Source organism: Neolamprologus multifasciatus, chromosome 17, assembly GCF_963576455.1.
Source record: "Neolamprologus multifasciatus chromosome 17, fNeoMul1.2, whole genome shotgun sequence".
In the NCBI taxonomy this organism is placed as follows: domain Eukaryota; kingdom Metazoa; phylum Chordata; class Actinopteri; order Cichliformes; family Cichlidae; genus Neolamprologus; species Neolamprologus multifasciatus.
Window position 1 is genome coordinate 21260910 of NC_140455.1, and position 25155 is coordinate 21286064.

Consider the following 25155-nt stretch of genomic DNA (forward strand, 5'->3'; position numbering starts at 1 on the left):
TTCCGTACACCACGTGACCAGCAAACAGGGAAGCGTTGAGTCAGGGTTGAGCTCGTGCTCGTGTTTTTTTTGCCGTCACGGAGGAGCGGCCTCTCCATTTCACGCTGTTATAAGGCGCAACGCGGATGGTAGAGACACTCTGCTTCAGAAGTTTGTAGCTGAAAATGGCCTGTTTTCGCTGCTCCGGGCCGAAGATGTTCAGCTTTCTCCTGATCTGCGTCACTTTGTGGAGCCACTTAAGCGGGAGCAGCGGGGCCAGCTCTTCCCGGAGACCTAACATTGTTCTGATCCTCACCGACGACCTGGACGTCGCTATCGGGGGTCTGGTCAGTAGGAGCTTATCTGAGAGTCATGACATTTTTTTTTTAATGACATTAAACCAGATCGGATAAAGCTGACAGCTAACATTCCTGACAGCAAACATCATGCAGGCATCCGACAGAGTCAGCAGGCTTGTCAATCCATCACCACCAATGTTTTTATTATAATTAAAAAAACTAATCTAGAAGAAATGTTTTTAGCCAGCCAGAAGATGTTATGTTTATAAAGACTGGGTCTACGTAAAGGAGTTGTTTGTGCTATAATAACCAATCTGACAGTAATGGTAATACATAATAATTATAATAATCACAATCTGATCTCAAGTGGGCTAGGCCTGTTAAACTATTACATGCATATTTATACACATATTTAAAAAGAAAGAAGTGTTATGCTTACAGAAGGTATAAAATGATTTTAACTGACCAGCTTTCATTTCTCCCCACTGGGCTTCCAGGCCCACTAAATCAGGCTTTTACTGGCCCAAAAACGATGCTAAAATAATTAAATTAGTAGTATAGAGCTAGATCTGCTAAATTAGTTAACAACTTAAAGTTTTAAAATAAATGTCATGGAGACCAGGTGCGGTAAATGCGGTGCCCTTCTTTAGATTCACTTCTGCAGGTAAGAGTGCGAAAGAAATAACTCTGCCAAATTTTAAGATCATGCCAGGTTCACACCCCTCTTAAAAATGTGTACAACATAAGGCATTATTTTAGGTTACATTTACTTTCATTTCACGAGAGATTTGTTTACAAACAGGTAATGAATAGCCCAAGATGTCTTTTAAAAAAAAGGGCAAAATAGACTTGTGATCATGTGACGTGCATTACAGTTTACAGTTGGGAAAGGCACAAAACCTCGGCAACAACAGTATTTTCCCATCTTTAAATTAAGCCAACTGATTTAAAGATGCTTTCCGATTATTTTTACCCCTCCATGGTAAATCTAGCATCACCATCACACCAAGAACGGAAAATCTTTTTATTCAGAAATTAGTGTGATTAATGATTTCACTACAATGTTCATATTTTTTTGACCCACTCCTGGTCTTTATGCTGTTTAATGGACACTGCTGTTTAAAAGAGTAAAACATAACTCCGTAAAGTCACTGCGGAAAGTAACCGATGTGAGACTGTAATCAAAACAAAAACTGCTGATACATACAAAAAAAAAAAACTTGTAGGTTTTCTTATTTCTCGTTTCATCTGCTGATTCAAACCCAGATGCACTCAGACTGATAGCTTGTAGATATGCCATCCAAAAACATTAAACTGCTGTGTTTCGCAAGTTAAATGTTGTTATATCATCAATGAAGGTCAGGAATTGTTGCTGATCATGTGCCTTTATTTCCACTCTTAACCTGTATGTGTCCAAAAACTCCTGACTACATGTTGATGCTTGACTTTTATCAAATTTACATCACACTGGTGACTTTCAAACAACATCTAATATAAAGCTACTGATAGATATTGCCATTACCTAAAGAACAGCTTAATTTAAACATAATTTATGTATAAAATAAAAAATCATAACACATGCTGAGCCTTATTTTTGACTTTAGTTTGAGTAAAGAGTCCAACTTTAGATTATTTTCTGCTGTTTTGGTACAAATTTTTCAGTTTTGAGTATCTGAACCTAATATTACACCGAATTCACCTTCAGTTGTAGCAGCAGTTATATTACAGAGCCAGTTAATCCATTTATTTTGTGCTGATTAGTGCACAAAATGCTCAGTGTTTTTCCAGAGGTGTGTAATCTCTGCTCTGTCTGAGACCACAGTCATGTGAAAAAGTGAGGGCACCACATGGAAACCTTTGGTGTTATTGACATCTTTGCACAAGCAAACATGTGGTCTGCTTTCAAACAGGATCTACAGATAAAGGTGAATAGTACAACAATGGATAAAATACTTTGCAGTTGAAAAAGACTCTGTCATTGGGATCATGAGGTAATGCTGATTGCCCAATTTAGCACAGATCATATGGGTGTTTTGCTTGATTGTCCACCAGTCTCAGAAATCAGTTTGCTGACACTTTTGACAGATTTTGGTGGTTTTAATTGAAGTACTCCCTGTTTTATATAGTCCTAAAGCATTTCGGTTAATTAATCATGTCATAAACTTCAATTTCTCCTTCTGAGCCAATCCCCGATGCACATGTACAAGTCTGCTTTGGGCTTCTTGGAGACTTCTTTGTCAGTTTTCTGACAGCACTTTTTGAGGATTTAGCGTTAGAGCTGAAGCGTTTCTTCAAATTGTTTCGAAATCTTTTAAAATCCTTTGATAACAAGTGTTTTCTAGAGAGATCCAGTCATCGGCATTTAATCTGAAATCCTTGATTATAATTTCATAAGTGGGAAGATGTGATGAATGTACGTTTACTTACTTTTTTTACTTACTTGCTGTTCCAATGCTGAACTAAACTTTGTGTTATTTGTTTTAGCATTTCACCCTCTGAAAGCACTGTTTCAAATAGATCATATGTTTGCTGGTCTAAAGAAAAAAGCTGTTTCTATGACAGCGGCCTTCTCAATAGGACAAAAAATACATCCTGTTATTGCTGATGGCCGAAAAGCAAACAGAGTTTGAGTGCAGGGAATTAAATATAAAATATGTTTTCCTTTCAGAATCCACTGAACAAGACGAAAAAACTCATTGGTGACGCAGGGATGACCTTCACAAATGCAGTAAGTATAGCCTGCCTACATGTTCCTCTTGTCATCAGCATAGACTGTATATCAAAGATGGACTTAGCTACTGTAATATCACCCATTTGATTTGTGAAACCTGAGATCGTAGCTTCACGGCACAAATGCAGAGAAGGACCAGGTTAAAAAACCCCAGATATGCTACATGCTAATGCAGCAAGCTCCTAATCACAAGGTAGCTTAACCCTAACGTAAACCCTGCTTTATGGTTCTTTTGGACACTAAATAGGACCATAAAATTTCAAATAACCATATGAATATAAAGTGAGACTTGACTTTACCAACTGGGACCGTAAATTTATTGAGAAAGTGTTTAAGGTTTAAGGAAAAAAAAATTCTAACCCACTTCTATATAACCGAGCTTCTTTTTGCAATCAGAGGAGTCGCCCCCTGCTGGCCATTAGAAAGAACAACATTTTAAGACATTTTGTGTTAGCTTTACTTTTCAGACCCAAAGTTATGTACATCTTTTATATACAGCTTTCAGGGACTATTAAGTGTATCATTTGAGCCCTGCTTTGCGTCTGTACATTATTTTGTAGCATTATCTAAAATGACTTTAAATGTAAATGACTTTACATAAAAGCTGCATGTAGAGAATCACAAGTCAAATCTAATTAAAGAAAATCCTTTCAGTTTCATATCGCGTCTTTTTCCCTCAGTTTGTTGCCAGCCCGCTGTGCTGCCCCAGTCGTGCCAGCATCCTGACGGGGAAATACCCCCACAACCACCACGTCATCAACAACACCTTGGATGGAAACTGTAGCAGCAAAGCCTGGCAGAAGAGCGAGGAGCCGCACACCTTCCCCGCCTTACTGAAGGCCTCCGCTGGCTACCAGACATTCTTTGCTGGGAAATATCTCAACCAGGTGAGTGTCGTTTTTTCGCCAGAATCGGTGACTTGCCTTTAGTAAGAGGTTGTCCCCCTTTGTTCTTGTACTGCGCTGTTATCTGAAGAATGAAGGAGCTCAAAAATAATTTGTTGGTGTAATTCCCCTGTAATTAAATGGAATTTCAATGTCTTTTATTTTGGAATACAATATAATTGGTATACTTCAGCTTGTTTATAGGAAACGAGGCCCATTTTTTAAAATACTGTGTAAGTAAATTTAAGAAATGTGTAATTTCATAATAATTTTGCATTAAAAAATCAATACACAGTACTTTTCGGGGCCTGGGCCATGTTATGAAGTGGCTTAACCTTGCCTCTGGGAATTTAAGAAAAGGAGACACAAATTACACTGCAAGTGATTTTAAGTACTTTGTGTCTCCTTTCCTTTAAAATACCCAGAGGGTTAGGGAACACTGAACCACTCCGTAATACAGCCCGAGCCCTGAAAAGCACAGAATATTGTTTTGTTTGTTTGTTTTTAACCACTACATTTCCAGAAAATTAGCTAATTACAGTTCTTTACAGGACTTAAAATGTGGAAACTTGCAGTGTCATTTATCTCTTGTCCTGTAAAATTAGTTATGCACTACTTAAGTTTACTTAAAATATAATCATGTGTTTTTCTTTTCTATAAAATAACTTTGGTTATCCAATATCTAAAATTACTTGCATTATATTTTATTAAATTTTTCCTGTATGAACCAAATTTGTTGCCTCTTTTTCTAGTATACCTCTCTCTGTGTAGGTAAACTTTGTACATAAATATCATTATATTGTAATTTCAAATAAAATATATTGAAGTTTTAAATCGTATGCATGTGTCAGAGATGCATAAAAGTGAGGCATCTTTACTGCAGTGTTCAGGAGACTGTCATTAGATGTGCAGTCATACGATCTATCGTCTGAGGGTGAAGGTTACATCTCCCCTTGTGATTAACAGATGGTCAAATAGAGAACCAGAACGTCCTGTTTGTTAGGATGTTTAAAGTGTCACCAAAAAAGCCACTTATGCCTGTTTTGCTACTTCTCCTTTTCACTCTGTCTTTGAGCGTTTATGTACCAGAAAATGAAAGAACATTTTCCAACTGGATTGAGCAGGTCGAGTCCTGCAGAATAAACACGGCATGATTCACGTCATTGTACAGTCACATACATCAGGTAGATCAATGTCACACAGTGTGGCTCGCAGGGAATTTGGAAGATAACTAAAAATCTTGCAAATTTCTCTACATGGAAATCAGCTGTGATGTCATTTATTTTTCAAATAAATAAATTTATGATTTTCAACAAAATGTATTTCAACAAAAAATTGAACTTAAATTTGGTTTAAATACTGTGTTTCGGCTGAGCAAATCGATCCTGTCTGAAAAGTGAAAATCTTTTTGAAACGTGACGGTGAGGTCTGAAATAGAAACCATGAAGAACATATGCGTTTATATGTTGTGCTCATCTATTTTTTTGCAGGGTAATTCTCTTCATTTCGTCATGCAGAACTGCACATACTCAACATTTATGCTATTTTGCAGTATGGGCACTCGGAAGCAGGTGGAGTGGAGCACATTCCTCCAGGTTGGAGTTACTGGGTCGGGCTGGTAAGTCTGAATGTTCACATTATTTGCTTTTATAGATATCATGGACCAGTTTTAGAGCTTACCTTATTGTCGGAGACAGTCATGCAGCTATTATCTCAAAACTATACCATTTCAAGTTGGACTGACTCCACAAGTTTCTGAGAAACTCAAATTCCTGTGGTCTTAGGAACATTTGGCCCTCTTTGTCTTTAGAGGTCTTATAAACCAAAGGGTTAAACTCCAGAGTAAAGAAACAGCCGTGAATTTGAGGTGTCATGTTTCACTGCAGCATCATTCTGCCTTGTGTTCGTCTCCTCTTCTATTACTGCTTTGATCCGTCAGCATTTTTCTTAGACAATCCAAAGTGTCTGTGGCCTTGCTGCTTCTTCTGAGAACTTGTTTAGAGACTCGGCTGCCTTTGCTGATTGGAGTCTGACGTTTTCTATTAGCAAATTCTGCATCTGCGATAAAGCTGCTCGTCTGTCTCGGTGAACAGTGATTAATGTATTGATCGTCACATGATGTGGTCATTTTGGGCGTCTGCCTGTTGATGCTATCAATAAAACTGAGTTTATTTAGTTCAACATCTGAGTTGAACGCTGCTCCAAAGGAAAATTCAGCTCCTGGAAATGAAGGCTTGTTTAAATCCAAGAATTTTCCTAAAACCATCATGTTTACTGCAAATTTCCCTGAAAAGTTAGGATTCAATCTGTCAGAAGAGAAGTTGTTTACAAAGCACCTTATCCCTTAATTCTTAAGGTGCAAATCTTAACTGTTAATGCCGGGGAGAAGGACATATAAGAGTTTTAGATGTAGTACCATGGGAGCGTATCGGTTTAACTCTCTGCTACTCTTTCCTTTCAAGTGAGGAAATAAAGTGCAGTTTGTATTCTGCGGTTAATGATCTTCTTCAGCTTCAGATGGTCTGCGCAGTGCAACCAATGTAGTTCTTTCCCTGCTACTGATGGGAAATAAAACACGTTCAGTATCAGAAAATTGAGCAATATGTGTAATTTTTAAATCTCCATGACTTTGCAATAGAGATCTTGACTCAGCTGGTTGTATTTCGGTTATATTCTTTATTAAAGCGAGGTTGCAGAATGTCTGCAGTTCTGTTTAAAATCTATGTGGTTCTGGCTGGACTCTAATTTTAAGTAGTGAATTTGTATTTTTGTGTATCTGGACATCAATGCTTTATTACCAATAGTTGCTATGCTATTACAGATTGCACATATTTGCTAACTTGACCCCTTTTAATTGCAAACTGATCAGAGACTGACTTTGTCTCATTGTCGTTTTATCACTATCTTGACACACGAAAGTTGATTTGAAAAAAACCTACTTCCTGCAGGTGAACTGAGCTATTTTAAAAATGTATTAATAACCTCTCTCTGGGTTTGAACCATTGGTTTGAACCAAAGGAGTCGCCTCCTGTTGGCCATTTGAATGAATGCAGGTTTAATGCATTCCTGGACCGGCTCCACGTTTTATGACTGTGTTAATCTTTCATACTGTCTCCATTCATACCTCCCATCTCCATCTTTCATACGAAGACACAATGACACTGTCACATCCACAGCTGTGATTAAACCAGCATAGAACTGGTGCAGAACCTGAGACATTTTCTTCTTTGTTTTGAAATGTGTGTGTTTTCTTTTTGTTTGTTTTTTATCCATATTTTTCCTGACAGTTTTATTATTTTCATGAGTTCCCAGTTCATATTTAATGTTGCAAAAATGTGTATTTCGGATTAAATCAGATCTGATATGAAGCTACCTCATACACCACTGTGAAATGTAGGCGGTCATGTGGCTAAATAAGGAGACAGACTAATAAAAAGGCTAAAATTAAATTTTTGTGGATTCACAGAAGGTCTCTAACTGGTTTGCAGAAGTCGGAGGTCACGTCCAGACTGCCGTGCAGACTGGTTTATCTTCACTGTCACTGTATGAACAAACACAGATTGGAGCCGTGGTCCCATGACTTGGAAGTTTATCATAACAAAGAGTGAGACTCATGCGGTTTATAAGATTTTGGCAGTTTAAGCCAATAATCCTTCTGGCGCTGCCTCAGAGTCACTATCACTATGCTTTGAGGGAACTTTTAACAATATGTTTCCATGAACTGCAGCTTGTCTCTGATCATTGGTGACTTCATGTGATCAGCTGTGAGCAACAGTTGTAACCGCTGTTTTTAAGAAAAAAAAAATTGATTTTAGTCAGTGCGAAAGAAAACCCACCGACACTGTCAGGAAATAATTCTTGAAGCTGTTATATTTGTTTGGAATTCATGTGTGTTATTAAATCAGTTTGCAACAACTGTATGTAAATGATGGATGCAGATTATAAAAACAATGTAGCCACTGTACACTTGTTGTAGAAAGTAAAACTATCCATACAAGCTAAAACTATTTCAGCCTATAAACTCGCTTATTTCTGTGACATCAGTGTCAACGTGGAATGACTCGTTTTTTTGGTCCCAGCATCAAGTGGCCATTAGAGGAACTGCAGTTTTAGGACCTTTTTCTGAACCCTGAAGGTTTCCAGGTTTCTTAACCCTAACCCTGTGCATGGTTCAAAAATAAATACCAGGCTTTTTATATTGGCTTCTTAAAATTCACATCAGCTTCTTAGACCAAGTTTATATAGATACATTCATATAATACACACCTGGAAATTATTTCTTCCACTAGGTGTTTTATTCTGTGTGATTTAAGGTTGGGAAATCTGAAATGAAGAGGACGGTACATGTGCTTACGTAATAATTTGCAGTTCTTTACACATGATCCGAGTGGCTCTTTAAACCTAAAAGTGTTTTACAGAGTCGTGTCGTTTGTGTTTTCCAGGATAAAAACTCTAAATACTACAACTACACACTATCAGTGAATGGGAAGGCTCAGAAGCACGGAGCCGACTACAGCAAAGATTACCTGACAGATCTACTGGTGAGAGACCTTTGATATGACTGCACACCGTCCTTTACTTCATTTATATAGCCACAAATGTAAAGCATCCTTGTCTTGTTACTTTAAAGACAGTTTTTGGTTCACACTTCCATTTTTAGGGACAACATAGAAAAGACAGAATTCATGTCTGCTTGATAAATTACCGTAAATTAAAGGTTTTTGGGTGAAACCCCCCTAGATTTTAAGAGAGAGGGTGCTACTCCGCTTTTTTTTTGTTATGTTTGACTTTATATAATGTCAGAGAAAAAGAGGTAACTTCTCTTTATATTGTTTGTAAGACCAACAGTCTGACAGAGAGACAGCCATGTACAATGATGTAAGGGTCACATGCAGAAATGATCAGCGATCATAGGCTCTGATCACTCTCTTCCTCGTTCTCAGGCCAACATGTCTCTAGACTTCCTCCAGTATAAAACCAGCTACCAGCCGTTCTTCATGATGGTGTCCACGCCGGCCCCCCACTCCCCCTGGACGGCAGCACCTCAGTACCAGAACCGCTTCAACAACATCAAAGCTCCCCGAGATCCCAACTTCAACGTCCACGGGAAGGTAGAATTTTTATAAGTCGTTGCTGAATTTCGCTGGTTCCAAAGTAAGATGGAAGAAAGCGCTCGGTTAATAAGTTCTGTTGGGTTACATCAGTCTCTACGCTAAAGAGGACCTTGCTAATCATGATGACTTTCATTTCTCCCCTCAGGACAAACACTGGTTGATCAGACAGGCTAAAACTCCCATGTCAAACTCCTCCATTCAGTTTCTGGATGATGCCTTCAGGGGACGGTCAGTCGCTTCACCTCCTCACCTTCCTCTTTCTTTGCTCCACTTCCTTATTTCCTTTTTGAAACATCCTCCTCAGCTCCTTACCAGACCACTGCTTTCTGTCACCTTTCACATCCTCCTAATTCTCCTCCTTTCTTTTCACCTTCGGGTCTTAACATAGTTTCCCACAGAGTTAGCTTGTTTTTGCAGCAGTGTGTGTGCAGCTCCTTTCGTGGCCACCAGCTTTCTTAAATGAGTCAATATTAATTTAAAAATACCATTTATACGTTTCTCCACTGTAAATATTTTATTGGCCAAGTTTTTTCTGACATGAAATATAATCAGATGCTTCATCCCAGAGTCTGTCATCCTTTGCTTGGACTCCACCATCACATTGTGCTTTACAGCCTCGATGAGCCTGGTGTAGTGGCCCAGAGAACACCTCTTAGTTTGTGCTATAGCCGACCAATGACAAGAAAACAGTCCTACAAAGGGTCAGCAAATCATCCAGAATGCAGCTACGAGGCTTCAGTTCAATTCAATTTTATTTCTACAGCGCCAAATCACAACAGTCGACTTAGGCACTTTATACTGTAAGGTAGACCTTACAGACCCTTAAAGGTGGCAAATAACTACATTTTTCTTACTTGCTTAAAAAATACAACAGAGGAAATTGGAAAATAAGGTGTGGAATTAATTAAGGAGAATTACCGACAATAATTAGAAACAAAAGCAAAATAAAGAGTAAAGACTTAACTCTTCCACTGAGAGGATTTGGAGTGTGTCCAGCCACAACAGCAGCGAGCCACGAGGGAACACATGAGGCAGAATGAACAGGGCTTTCACAATTAGAGAAATGCGATTTCCTATTAATAAAGTGAATGTGGATGAAAGTGAATGGAACAATGAGTTGGCAGACATATGTGGATGGCTGATAAGATACCTGAGCAGCCCACCTGAGTCGGGGGGGGGGGGGGGGGGGGGGGGGGGGGGGGGGGGGGGGGGGGGGTGTCTTTTTATGTCACATTTTGTCCTCATTTCCGGTTTATCTCGTCCTACAGGTGGCAAACGTTACTGTCAGTGGACGACCTGGTGGAGAAAATAGTGAAGAGGTTGGAGGTCAGAGGTGAACTGAACAATACCTACATCTTCTTTACTTCTGATAATGGATATCACACAGGTATGTCTGTGCAAGCGCTTATTGTTTTTATTTCAACATCTACAGTTTTTCAGAGGATAATTTAACATTCACAAGGTTTGGTTAGCTCTCACTGCTAATTGTTTCCCACCCTTTATACCTCCAAAGGTTTAAAACATGAGAAACAAAACTGCTTTAAAATTGTCAGTACTGTTGAAAATGTGGCCAAATCTTAGTCACAACCTAAAAGTGACGTCTCAGATGGTAAGAAGTGCGTGAGACTTGTTTTTTGGATGCAGAGTAAAGAAAATGAAAGGACTCTGCAGCCTTGACAAGCGTGGATGTCTCTTCCTGTTTCAGGTCAGTTCTCTCTCCCAGTGGATAAAAGGCAGCTGTATGAGTTTGACATCAGAGTTCCTCTCATGGTCAGAGGACCAAATATCAAACCCAACCAGACCAGCCAGGTACACACACACACACACACACACACACACACACACACACACACACACACACACACACACACACACACACACACACGAAAGATGAGATGTCTTTGCTCTCTAATCAATATTTAGTATTTATCATTATTTACTGATCCTCTATAATACAGTTACTGTTGAAACGATATTCTCTGTCTATATTATAATCTTATAACCTCTGACATATTTAAGGAAATGGTTCCAGTATAAGGGTTTTTTAAAGCATTACTAATATAAAAATTAAACGGATGCTATATTCTTTCAAGATCCAGGCCAGTTTTTAAGTTTCCATTCACTTTAAGTTATCTATAACTCCCTCACAGATCACTGCATTCTGTTTTTGTTTGCATTTTATACATATTTAGTTTATTTTGGACATTGGGGTGTAAACTGAGAGCTAAAAACTAAAACAATTAACATCATATCACCAGAAACTCAGTGGATCTACCCACAGTCCAGAAAGTTTGAGAACATTTGCAGTTACTTCTACCTGCATATGTTTTGGCTGAATATTATTATCCTTGTTGCTGGTAGAAAACATTGACTTTAATTGATGTTTCACACTTTGTTTCCATTGATGTTTTTGGTATTATTTCTTGGTTAAATAAAGTAAAAGTAATAAAGCAGTAAATATTAGTCACCTATGTGTTATAAATAAATGCATATCCTGTTTTTATCTTGTTAGTGGATTTATATTCAGTGTAGCAGCACGAGCCCTCCTGTATCGATCCCAAAAAGAGGAAAAGCAGCAAAGAGAGGAAAAAAATCTACTTTCAACAGATGCACAGAATCTGTGTTTAGAGATGGTGCATCCATTTTGCTGGCCACATTTGTTGGATTGAGTGTTTCTTTTGTCTTTCCAGATGTTGGTAGCGAACGTTGACCTTGGTCCGACCATCCTGGACATCGCCGGGTACAACGTCAACAAGACCCAAATGGACGGCATGTCGTTTCTGCCAATTATGGTGAGAAAACAAAGCTTGTGTTCTGCTTTTGTTGTTTATAATACAAGGTAAAGGAGGTGTGGTAATGAATTCAGGGACAGTTGAATATTAATATGCTTAGTCAGACCCAAGTACACAAATAAATCCTTTTATTTGTAGATATATTACTAACAAACAATATTTACATCACCAAATGTTGATCAATTGCCACATCAACACATTACTAATAATATAATAAGAGGTAAGTGACAACTTATCAACAAAACTCAGTAACGATTATTAGGTAACAAAATAAATTTAAAGTAACACTTGTTCATATCTGTGTGTGTCACCAGGAGGGGAAGATGAACAGCAGCAGTTGGAGAACAGACATCCTGGTGGAGTACGAAGGCGAGGGCAGGAACAAGTCGGACCCTGCCTGCCCGCTACTCGGACCCGGAGTGTCGGTATGGAAACGGGGATGAAGTAAAACTTTGTTGTTGTTGTGGGTTGTTTTGTTTTTTGGGGGGTTTTCAACGGCACCAAAAATTAAATTAAACACCAATAACAAACGTTTTTTCTATAGGAGTGTTTCCCAGACTGTGTGTGTGAGGACTCTTACAACAACACTTATGCCTGTGTGCGCACCATCGCCCCCTCTTCCAACCTGCAGTACTGCGAATTTGATGACAATGAGGTATAGTATTGTATTTATTTGCTTTTGATTTTCAGTCTTTAGCAATTTGTCAAGCTAGCCAGCTAACATTTGTATTCAAATGTTATTTTTGTTGGCACTAATGTTTGGCAAGATGGCTACGATTAGCTGTGCAACTTAGCTGTGCTGCATTAATCTGGTGATGGTTAGTTCATAAAGCTGAACTAACCAAAAGTGCTCCTTTTTATATTTGTGTAAGAAACTGATCCCATATCCTTAATATAGGAATCAGTCAAGCAACTGGGACAGTTGGGAATGTCTCACTTTTAAGATAACATCTGTTGCAGCGCTAGTGATAAAAGAGGATTTACCATGTGAAAAATGCTTCATATAGCACATTTAAAAGCACTGTGTGCAGGTTTTGAAAGTCTTTGATTTGCTGGTATCTAGTGGTCAAATCGAGAATGGCATGTCCTTGAGTTTCTTCAGTTTTGAATCATTAGCGTATTTCACAGATGTCTATGTTCTGTAGGTTTTCGTAGAAGTCTACAACGTGACTGCAGACCCGTACCAGCTGACCAACATTGCAAAAACCATTGACAAGGAAGTCCTGGAGAAGATGAACCACCGGCTGATGATGCTGCAGTCCTGCTCCGGACAGTCATGTCGGACACCCGGAGTGTACGATCCAAGGTCTGTTCAGCAAAAATCTGCATTTTATCTTTTCTTTTTTTTTTCTTTTTTTAAATCAATAAAATTATATGTGAATTCTCTCATACTTAAACGTTTAAATTCCCAAAAGTTATCCTGCGCATTCACTTTTTTCTAAACTAAATAAATCATGGCTATAGCATAAATACACAATTACTGTGTACTTTTCAGTATTTTTCATGTAATGAGTTGTGATTTCCTGATAAATTCCTTGAAAATAAAAATAGAGTTCTATTTAAGTCAGCAATTAGTTTTTAATTTTTTAAATTACATTTCTTTACCTTTCTAGTGAAGTTTTCCAGGCTCTATTAACACACAAGCATTAATTATTCTACGCTGTGATATTTTCCTCCCCTCAGGTATAAATTTGACCCACGGCAAATGTTTACCAGCCACAGCTGGAGGCTCAGCAGACTCAGGCAGACACTGAAGTAGGAAGACTGCGAAGGATGTGGGGAAGCTGGGGAAGAAAGGCTGCGTTGAGTGATGTGTTCAGCCTTTCCTGATGTTGTTGCCTTGTTGTCGGGCCTCCTGAGCCAGTCTCTTTGTAAGATGAGGATGGAGAAGGGATCAGGTGGGGGTCATATTATGGCGCTGCTGGAAGATAGGAGGCCCACCTTTAAACTGTCTGTTTGGACTGCTTTTCAATTATTTTGTCAGTAGGTATGAAAGAGAGCCAGATTATTCAGAACTGATTTACACGAGGCAAGCCATGAATTAAAACCCTGTTTTCCTATAAGCCTTACTTTGCACTGAACATATCACTTTAATTCCTTTCAACTACTCACTCTTCTAATTGTTTAATTTATGGTTGAACACTTGAATTTGTCAGAGAAAGCTACAGAGCCCTTACTTTCCCATTAGGTGTGACTGTTTTTTCCTATCTCATGCACTCATTTTAAATTTTACTATAAATTCACTTGTATGACTTTGCTCACTGTGACTGGCATAAACTGCAGTTCCTCTAATGGCCACTTGAGGGTGGCTTCAAAAGTGAGGCAGTCCCAATAGATTCCCATGTTATAATGTCAAACCTAGCACTAGAAATAAACACATTTACAGGCTGCTACAAAAAGCAGTTCTGGTCTTTACCGTTAATCTAACTCTTCATAACAACTGTAAGGTAGTTTAATTTAAAAATAACCCATTTATTTCAGTTATATTATGGTATAAGGATTATACGATTAGGCCCTCTTTAACTGGTGGATGCCAGCATAGATTTACTTCAGCTACTTTAAGTAACTAAACCGGAATTTCAGCTTTATTTTTAATGCCTTTGTTCATTGTAGTTGTTTGACAAATAATGTGACCTGTTGTGTAGTTAATGATACAAAAGTCTGTCCAAGAAGTTTCTACTCCAATTTTAGTTGTTGTTGTTGTTTTGAGGGGTTTTTTTTGTTTTTTTTTTTCTTTTGCACTAATTAGTCATCTTGTTTCTATTCAAAGCAGTCATCCAATCAATGGACCCATCTGCGTAAAACTAGAAAACAGACTAGACAGTATTTTTTTTTTTTTCCTTACAATATTTCCCCTGAGTAAAAGCACGCGCTGACGTTAGCTGAAAACTTTGGTCTTTGGACTGGATGATGAACCTATATTGCAAACCACTACCTAACACTGTAAAGCTTTCTTAGGTCAAACTAAAACTTTTTTAGCAGATTTTTCTCCGTTATATCACAGGTGTATGCATTCATTACAGACACGTAGGAGTTTATAATAAATAATCCTGTGCACACAATAAGGAAATGTCACCTTAAGGGACTCTGGGGGCTCTGCAGAAAGTTGTACTTGAAATACTTCAGCAAATACAAGCTCTAAACTGCAAACAAGGCTCCACTTTAAGATTTTCTTAAACAGTTCATGTATCCAGGTTAATTTTATCAGGTTTAGAGCAAAGTTCTCAAAGCAAAAGAGGTTCCTCTGACAAACCAAAACAAATAGATCTTACAATTATTTAGCAAGTAAATTTTAATTGATCAGAATTCTAAGACTGATTAATCAACTCAAGTTCAAGCCACAGTCACATTACCCTCTCAGTTGCCCTGCACATCCTCCTGTGAGGAAGGTAGCAAACAAAATTTGATCATTTCAGTCTCCCAGGTTTTATATGGTAACTCTAACACGATCCCCCTTCCCAATTTAGCGCAATGTCCAAGATAAATGATGACTGTTTGTTTTTGAGAGATTACACAAAACAAAAAACTTTTAATTTTAATTAATAAGGGTTTTTTAAAATTAAAAATAAGAGTTTGCTGACATTATTCTGCCGACCCCTCAATTAAACTCCGATTGGATCCTTTTTCATTCTTAATGACTGGTTAAAGTGTCAGCTATAAACTCTGTTTTGTTGGTTTGAGAAAGGTTGAACAGACAAACACGGTCAAAAATTTTGTAGCATAACATCAAAAATATAGCAGCTGTGGCTGCATTGCTTTCCAACTCTGATGTGACAACCACAGCTCATTGCACCCACTTGGCACGAGACCAGATATGCCACAGGTTGCCAAAAATAGGAGGACAGCAAGTCAGATGTAGCAACAGTACAGAGCATCCTGTAATTTTTCAAAATAAAAGACTGTGCACCAATCAACCCTTCCAAAACCATCCTAGTGGGGAAAAGATGGAGCGAAACTACATTTCTGATGCACTTCTCAAACTTGAGACACACAAATTCATGGCCTACGTGAACTGAAAACATTGTGCTGATATTCAAACTTGTAAACTTTATGTTCAGTAAGATGTGTGCAGATCACTTTGACGTGGAAACCTCGGAGGGAAAATGCTAAACATCTGTTTTTAAAACAGACTGCATGTCATGTTGACTGAGAACCGAAAAGACTTTCCCATGTTCTACTGTCTTGTTACTCTTTAATAATACTATTGTGTTCATGTATTGCCTCTTGCTCGGTATTCAAAAAAACTGGACTGAATTCACGTGATCATCGAAATCCTCCACTGGACTGTTTTGCCGCCTCCCCATACAACTGATCACTGATCGTATCTTGGACTCACTGATGCACTTTCCGCTCTGTCAGAACAGTTCAGTCGTTTTGGCACCCTTGAGTAGTTTTTGATTATGTATTTTTGGCTTATGTGTTTTTGTCCAAATAAAGATCTATTCTAAAGCAATCACATTCTGCTTCAGTTTTTCACTTTAAAAAGTCCCACACTGCCTGAAATATTTATTAAATTACATTTCTAACCTGCCTCAATCCTGTCATTCAATCACTGCAGTTAATAGCATTAGCTTTGATCCTGCATGTTACCAGAAATAACATTGTTAGTGACATCATACAGAGCCAAGAATAGAAAAAACTGTCTGAAACAGCATTTAGAGCTGTGTAAAGCACAAGCTTATGGCTCACAGGGATTAACTTCATTTAAACATTTTGGGATTTAATGTACAGCTATTTTGTTCTTACCTCTTTTCATAACGTTTGCAAGAATCTCCAGTGTCAGTAAATTTGCACACAAAATGCAATACAATACAAAATATAAGTTATAATTGGATGGAAAATTTTGGTCATTTTCAAATTTGTTACAAAAAACTAACAACGTCCAAAATCCAAAGATTTGTGGTTTAAAAATGTATTTTAAAAAAAAAATTGAATCCAAGGACTGAGTCACAATGGAATGTTAAATAATGTAAAAGTTTTATTTAAAAGACTTTTCAACATGATATTAACAGTAAACCTCCAAGTTTTTTAAGACAGTCCAAAATTCACATTTATTAGGTTCATTTCAAATTCTGTAGAAAGAAAAGTTTGACAATTCAGCAGTAATGGTGAACCAAACCTAATGGACTTAACCCAAGAACAGTAACACTATCACCTAATTTTACCCAATATACCCGACAAAAAATACTTCCCATCAAAATATATTAAAGTACAACAATATATGGCAAATTGAAGTACTCTTCTTTTACTACCCCCTATAAGTCTCATAAAAAGAAAAAAAAAGAGGTATGCGGGGACCCTGTACCCTAAAATTAGTGAAAAATTAGGGAATGGTTAACTAAAAATAATAAAAATAGAACTGGGAACTTGTTCTTTGGTCCATGCATACCTGGGACGTGTAAGCCCGGGACAGTGAAAAGAAACAAAAAAATGTAATTTTTTGATCAGCTGACAATAAAAGTTTTTGTTTATCAAATGAATTCTCTTGGAAATTGCCACCTATTTAATAACTGGATGGCTGAAAATCTGAAAATCACCTGGAATTAGTATTCTGGGGATAATGAGTGATGATATTAAAGTCAGTGATGGTTGGAAAGCCACCAGGTGTCTCTACAGTTGTGTTCCAGTTTTTCTCCTGCAGTACAAAAAGAACTCGTAAGCTATTTAACGTGAGGATATATTTATCCCCTGTTCATCGCAGGTTTCTAATCTGATTTCACGTCTAGAAAAAGACACTTTCTCTGCTTTTGATTGTTGAGTAAAAAGAGGCTTACTTTAATCTGCTCAGTAATCCCATTCCCCAACTACATCGTTTCTAACCTACAGTGGTCAGATATGAACATAAGTCAAACATAAGTTTGATCATTTAATTACATTTTATTTATATAACACCAAATAAGAACAACAGTTGCCTCAAGGTACTTTATATTGTAAGGTAAACACCCTAAAATATTTGCAAGAAAACCACAATCAGATGGCCCCTATGAGCAAGTACTTGGCAACAGTGGGAAGGATAAACTCACTTTTAACAGGGAGTGTAATTATTATTGTTTCTTTAAACTGAGCAGTATTTCAGGGATTCATCCGTAGCCCTGTTTTTTGGACACTACGTGTCTTTAGAGAAAAAAATTCAACATTCATTATTTTTAGGGGTAGATTCACTGTGTCTTAAAATGTCTTCGGGTTATCATATTTTCTTAGTTTACTGCTCTGGAAACACTAGTGGTTGTCCTAATGCGAATGTGAAGAACCCTGCATCCACATAAAACGAAAAAGAGTCTTTATATGTCATCATCAGCTATCCCAGCCTTCCAAGATGGGAAGGAACGGCAGGTCGGTGCTGCCCAGGTAGGTTCTCCCTCGGTGCTGGAAGACATCGCTGATGGCCCATGTGAGGCGGCCCTCCGGGTCATGAAGCGTTCCCATGAGTTTGCCATCCAATCCCAGCTCCAGGACCAGAGCGTAGCGTGGCAGCAGAATGTTATACCAGTTCAGGGGAACCACCTGGAAACACAAACGCATTGAATGTTTACTATTAGTGCTAAAGTGTAAAATAACTTTAGCACTTAGCAACATAGCCTTAACTCAGAATGTACAGCTAAAATCAGGTAACAAGGGCCAGGACAGGACATTTCAAGGCTTTAAATGTGACAGTTTCCTGCTTTACTTCATTACATATGACAGTAGACAAAGAAAACTTTAATGGAGTACTGCTATTAGCAATTTCAAGACATCAATTTGGACTCCTTTTGTGCATCTTACAGACTACAAAAATTTACGATAATCAACCTAATGAATTGCTAATAATAAAAGACACACGACATAAAGAATGACTTCTGAAAGAGTTTTCTTCAAAAGTTTTCTTGTTCACTCGAAATAAATAAATTAATAAATAATAATACTATACACATTTACAGTCTTCCACTTTTCCACTTTTTGTTATGCTTCCCCCCCCCCCCCCCCCCCGATAATTTCCTTCTTCGTACCACCTATATGGACAAAAGCTGCTATAATTTTTTTTTTTAACACAATCACTTTTCCACACAGAGCCACGTAGCCCCCCCCCCTTAATACCAAACACCTTAATTTAGAAACTGCATTTTGTCTTTACTTATGTAAAGGCCAGATCCGAGGCTTACAGCTACTAACAACACAGGACACGAAATGATGATTAAGGAGAGGAGAAAAAAAAGAAAGACATTAATACTTCCTGTTCCCTTTTTATTAAGATCTTTGCATGGAGTTCTGTCTTTGTTTGACTTAGCTTTGCATAAATGTGGAACTATAACCAGAGATGGTGTCAGGCTGCAGGGAGTGGCAGGAAACAACATTAGACAAAGACGTGTCAGTGTTTTCTTTCATTCAGACTAAAATTGAGATATGAAAGTGGTGGCATCAACAGTTTGGTATCAATGTCCACTGTGCTAAAATCTTATAAACTTCCTTTTTGCAGCGAGTTTTTATTTTCCTGGGAGATCAAACCGTGTCTGAACTGAACCATTTCTTTTGTTGCCATGTCTTTGATTTAATTTTCACCCTTGAAGCAGTTCACCAACAACTCAGATGTGTGTCCTGGGATGAATTCATTCAAGTGTGTCTGTGTGTGTCAGAGCAGTGTATTTAGTGTTAGTGTGTGTCCAGCTAAAGAGGCCCTGACCCTGTCCTGTTAGATTTCACACTGTCTCGTCACCATGCAGTCAGCAACAAAGCTTGACCACACTATAAATAACTGAGAATCACGGAGACCAGATGCATTATGGGAAAATAGATGAAACTACACTGCTTCTCAACAGAACCTCTGAACTTAAGCTGGGAAGCAGCTAAAACCTTCCATTATTAATTAATCTGCATTGAGCTTCTCAATAAACTATAAAATGTTACAAAAGATGTCCCAGCTACTAACAGCTTATTTGTTACTTTACAACAAAAAATAAACATTTAAGTGATTAATACTTTACTAAACTAAAATTTTCAGGTGATAGTTTAAGCTGATCTATATTTATCCCTATTAGTCAACTGACAACTTTTTTTTAATAGCTTTGTTTTTATCATCGGCATTTTTGTCAAGATCTCAACTAAATCCAACATCACTAATTTCAAATTTTATTGTTGCTTTGGGGAACTGAAGTCATTTTGCAATTGCAGCCAAACAATATTTTCACTGGTTGCTTTTTTGCAGAAACTACAGACTTTTTTTCTGTGTATTTACATCTTATATTGACGCCTTTATTATTAAATTTAAATAATCTTAATTTAATTGGACTAAGTTGCAGCTCTCAACACAAAAACCAGGATGAAATCAGCACTTATCTGAGATCTTACAGGCTGTTTTAAAACTAGAGCAGATCCTGTTTAGTTGCCAATAATCACACAAGTGAAGGTTTGACTCACATTTTTTTTTTCTTATCACCCATCAGCTCATTATCCTCATAATCAAAATTCACTGACCTTGGCAAGGAAGCGTTTGACCACTGGGTACGGAGCAATCATATCCAGGAAAGGTGGCATGAACTTCCGAAAGCGAGGTGTTGTTATGCCAACCAGGAATGTACCGTGGTCACTGAGGCGGATGTTGTCGGGATAACCAATCATATTGTCCATGATGACCTCCTTGGTACCAGATTTCGGGCCTTTTAACCAATACCTGATATACAACAAAACATTTTTCTTGATTTGAGTTTTTCTTCCTTTTGGGGGGAAAAAAGATCATTTTAAGGGAAAAGCTTAGTTTAGGCCTCCAGAAAATGAATGAAACTTTGCATAATATCCTCTAATCAATCCAAACCTCAGTATACGTCCAATGCTGGTTTCCGCCAGTAGCAGGAAGTCTTCGTCAGGTGACAGGACGATGCCGTTCGGCATGTAGAGAGAGTCCAGAAGCACAGTCACACTTCCTGACTGGGGATTGTAGGAGAGAAGACGGCCAAGGCTGTTCAGCTCGATCACCTAAAAAAAAAATCAGAATTGTTCAGTTTGAACGGTCTAGCACAGCTTAGCCTGATTTTGTACAGCTTTGTATTTAATGTATCCAAACGGCATTTATATAAAGCTCCAGTTTATCTCTTTAGTTTACACAAACTCATGCTGCTCATTTTATCATCGCTCTGTTTTGTTGAATCACCAACTAAAATACACAAAAAACTACATTTGTTTCTTTGCCTGGTTCACTTCAGTTAGCTTATTTGAAGAAATTGTAGCTTATCTGAGATACATTTACTTTTATCTTCATTTATTAATTTCTTACTACTTGAAAATAAGGAAGAAGCTATCTCCTTCTGCTCTCAACCAGTCATGACAGATGGCCGGCCCTCCTGAGCCTCGTTCTGCTGGACGTTACTTCCTGTTAAAAGTGAGTTTTTCCTTCCCACTGTTGCCAAGTACTTGCTCATAGGATCCATCTGATTGTTGTGGTTTTCTTGCTTGGCTTATGAAAAACATTTAGAAAAATGGTTTCTCAGTATCTAGCACCCAAACTCCACATAAAATAAAACATGGTCATCCCTCATGCAGTCGACTGCCACGGTGAACCAGGAAATCATATTTCTAATTTACATAATTACTGTGAGAGGTTAATCAGATTTTAAAGTGCTTCCTGAAGCCTCACCAGCAGGACTGAATGGACTCTTGTTGGTTCCTTTTTTTGGCAAATTGGGCAGATGGACAGAGACAAAGAACAAGCTTAAGTGTCCTCTTGTGTTTTTGAGTGCTGTGGTTACTAAGCAACTCTGAAGGGAAGAAAAAAAAACAATCCTCAATGGCGCTTGCTTGCATTAGCAGTCCTTTTTGCGATCTATTAGAAGACCAGAACTGCTGCCCACCTTTGTTTCCAAATCTTCTTTGTGCAAATCTACAGTAAAAGTTGTGTTTGGATTATTATTTTAAAGCCCAGACCTCCTTCTCACCTCCAGTTTGACGTGCCTGCGTCCCCAACGACTGGAGGAGTCCGTGAAATAGATGATTCCAGTTTGGGAGGAAATCTCAAGCCCATTTAAAAAGGTAAAGGGAACGCCATCAGCTCCTGAGGACAAACAGAATGACTTAACTGGTCTTAAAGGGATTCATACAGCATGTGGAGCACAACTAGCACACTCTGTACCCTCTGAATTAGCCAGGAGTAAAGTCTTTTCTCCGGTTTTGGGATCCACGCTGTGCAGCCCAAAGTAAGAGTCAGCAACAATCAGCTGACCGTGACGATCCAAACGGATGCCATGAGGGCGACCGCACACAGGTTCATAGTCTGTACTGCTACCTGCAGACACGCAACATGTGGTGCTGTGAAAACATTCAATGTTGTTCATTTGTGTCTTTATGACATGCAAAAATCGACTTAAAGATTTCCATTAGTCTCATTAGTGCTTTTAAATACTCAGAGCAAATTGTGGAAAAAAATAAACCTCAAATTATAAATAAAGGTTTACTGAATAATTAAATGCATCACCTTTAATATTCAGGTTTCATGTGTGCTGCAAACTACATTTTTCCCAGTGTTGTTGTAGCTAAATGCAGCGAGTCATCTGGTTTGGGTTATTTCCACTGAGGTAAATGAATCCTTGTTAACTGCCAAAGTTCATTATCATCCAATTTTCTTCTAACCAAATGAAGCACTGAGCTACTTTGACTGTCCCCTTAGACATAAGAGCTCCTATTAGCCCTCTGATACTCAAAGTTAAAATTTAACTTTAAAAGTCATGAAGTCAGCTATTAAATGTCAGCTTTTATCTTCATACTATTTAAAAAAGATGAACTGCTGATTCGAAGGACATAATGTCACAGATTACAACAGCTACACAGTAAAGTTATGCAGACCACAAAAAGTCAGGAGGAAAGTGAGGAAGGAAGCAGTCATCCCTGAACAAACACCAACCACATTCTGGTAGATTTTGTCCCATGTGAGTGATGAAGGTCAGGCTGTCGTCAGGACCAATTCTCCACAGCTTCCCGTCCACTGTGCCCGTGTACACATTACCTGAAACATACACACTCCATCAATATGTAGCTTGCACGTAGATGTCTTCACACAGGAATAAGAGAGAAGGGGGAAAACAAACTCTCTCACCATGCTCATCAGCAGTGAAGGATTCTGGTCCGTGTAGTTTCCCAGTGAACAGCCTGCGACCCTTCTGCAGACGGGTGTTGACAGCCAGCGGCCCCTCCAGAGCCGGAGGTGGCCCCTTCAGTCTGGGGAAACAAACCGTGGGTAACAATACCTTCAGGAAAACTGAACAGCAGCACAGAGCTAGATGAACTTTGTGTTATGAGCTATTATAATAGTTTTTGAACATTAAATGAAAGGAAAAATGTAAATACACGGTTTTACGAAAGCTACTCTCTATATATACAGAGGCAAAAAGCATTTTTGATTGAATTAAAACATAAAAATGCAATCTGACTTCAACTGGTCTGCCCTTAAACTCTTCTCCTTATACACATCTAATCCAGTGGTTTAACTTTGCTTGTAAAACAGCAGTTTGGTTCTTGTATCCGCTTTTAAAAGGCTGTTAACTGTATCTGCTGCACTTCCCACTATAACCATGTTTGCGGGCCTGAAGCGCTCCGCAGTCACGTTGGAGGGACTCCAGCTGAAAGTGTGAACACTTACACGTGTGGTTTGGGGTCGATGGGAGACGGCAGCAGGTAAACTCCAACAGCTACAGCCAGGAGAGCCACTAACAGAGATCGCCTTCCCATTCTGAGCGAGACAGTAAAGAAAAAGCACTGGTTACTACGAAATTCATGACGTCATAACACAGCTGCAAACTATTTATGGCAACAGTACCAAATATTTCTGCCACCCTTTGACATTTTGTTGTTTTTCACTGGTCTATTGACCACAGAACTGAATTGTTTTAAATGTACTTTAACTTTTAACTGAAAAAAAAAGTAGTATCCATAAAGGGGAGACAGTTACTATGAACTTTGGATGCCTACAGATGTGAATTTCGTGGAGTTCCAGCACAATAACACGTTTTTCCAGCAGTGACCTTTTAATGCCAAATCATGACTCGTGTTCTTAAAAACATTCATACTAACACCATGAACATGATTATCTCCACCACAAACAATGTTGTGACTTCAGTCAGCAGCTCCACACACGCTCCTCCTCCTCATCTGCTCTGACAGCTTCATTAACCATGAAGGAGCCAGAAGGGAAAGAAAAAATAGAGGTCGTCCACTATTAGGACATTTCATGCTTTCAGGCAGCTTCATGGACACAGATGAGATGTACATGATTAAAATCCCCCCATAACGAGACATTTTGCATGTATAGATAATTTTGAGCATAAGTCAAAGTAGAAATGTTAACATCCACAAGGAGATTTAGAATTAATTCATTATTATTAATTAGTTAACTAAAAACTTTATTTGTGTAGCATTCATGCAGCTAAAATTCCATCACGATTTTTCTACAAAATGTGTGATAATTATATTTCTGATGATGATTTCTATCCATGTTTGCAACTTACAGGAAGCTGCAGCTGCATTATAGCACAACACTATTAACACAGCATTCAATCCAGAAATGTGCATCCCCCTTTTTCGATTACAGCACACAGAAAACAAATCAAATGTTTAAACTGAGAATATTCGCTAATTTAAGAAAAAAAAGAAAAAAAAGAGCCTATTTGGATTTCGTGGCCATGTTTCCCCCTGTGTAGATTGCTGATTCATTTTTACAAAGCTGTAGTCTTAGGCTGGCACGTGGCTCTCAGTCTCAGATATTCCCGGCTTTGTCTTAATGTTGTGAGAGTTGCTCACGAATGGCCTTGCTCTATATGATATGGGACAGTCCTAACACAAAGTAATAAAACAACAACACTATTAGCAAAAAAACTGTCACAGAGAATATATATATATATATATATATATATATATATATATATATATATATATATATATATATATATATATATATATATATATATATATATATATATATATATATATATATATATAAAATACAAATGCAAAAATGTTTTTTTAAATAAAACAATGAGTGTATAAAATAATTCTGGACAAAAATAAAATAAGAAACAATAAATAGAATAAAACTACAAGCTACTTACAATAAAGTAAATAAAAATAAAGTAAATCTGATTAATTGTCTTCAACTGACAATTGAGTGACTTTTTTTAAATAAACAAAACAATTTCTTCTTCAAGCTATTTCAGAAAAATGTACAACCTGGTACACAAAAGTTCACCAGTATTCAGGAAAACTGCAAAGCTTAAAACTTAAAACTGAATGTCGCTTCCTGCTCAATATCAACTGGACAAGACGCACATATCAGCTCAAATATGGAGCACAACAAGCTGCCTTTGTTAACACATTTTATGGTTACGCTACAGGACCTGCAGT

General features: G+C 38.0%; 2 protein-coding genes across 2 annotated transcripts in view; one reads left to right on the top strand and one right to left on the bottom strand.

Annotated features, from left to right (window-relative positions):
- Positions 1-16252, top strand: gnsa (glucosamine (N-acetyl)-6-sulfatase a). The gene is made up of 14 exons (XM_085137445.1): positions 1-326; positions 2947-3006; positions 3690-3896; positions 5446-5511; positions 8336-8434; positions 8837-9004; positions 9153-9235; positions 10276-10394; positions 10713-10816; positions 11698-11799; positions 12114-12224; positions 12344-12454; positions 12945-13105; positions 13483-16252. The coding sequence occupies exons 1-14, from the start codon at positions 165-167 to the stop codon at positions 13556-13558; spliced, it is 1629 nt and encodes a 542-aa protein (XP_084993571.1). The 5' UTR covers positions 1-164; the 3' UTR covers positions 13559-16252.
- LOC146499335 (adipocyte plasma membrane-associated protein) overlaps positions 14579-25155 on the bottom strand; it is a 15023-nt gene continuing 4446 nt past the window's right edge. The window contains exons 2-9 of the mRNA XM_085137446.1: positions 23399-23488; positions 22856-22977; positions 22664-22765; positions 21896-22048; positions 21702-21817; positions 20585-20745; positions 20248-20443; positions 14579-18303 (exon numbers count right to left, since the gene is read on the bottom strand). Of these exons, the coding sequence (XP_084993572.1) occupies positions 18094-18303; positions 20248-20443; positions 20585-20745; positions 21702-21817; positions 21896-22048; positions 22664-22765; positions 22856-22977; positions 23399-23487 (1149 nt within the window). The 5' untranslated portion in view covers position 23488 and the 3' untranslated portion in view covers positions 14579-18093. The remainder of the gene's footprint in view (positions 18304-20247; positions 20444-20584; positions 20746-21701; positions 21818-21895; positions 22049-22663; positions 22766-22855; positions 22978-23398; positions 23489-25155) is intronic.

Bases quoted from the DNA above. Each gene is read 5' to 3' on its own strand.
- gnsa (XM_085137445.1), top strand. From the start codon at position 165: ATGGCCTGTTTTCGCTGCTCCGGGCCGAAGATGTTCAGCTTTCTCCTG. The intron at 10,817-11,697 runs GTACACACACAC...TTGTCTTTCCAG, and splicing joins AACCCAACCAGACCAGCCAG to ATGTTGGTAGCGAACGTTGA. The intron at 11,800-12,113 runs GTGAGAAAACAA...GTGTGTCACCAG, and splicing joins TGTCGTTTCTGCCAATTATG to GAGGGGAAGATGAACAGCAG.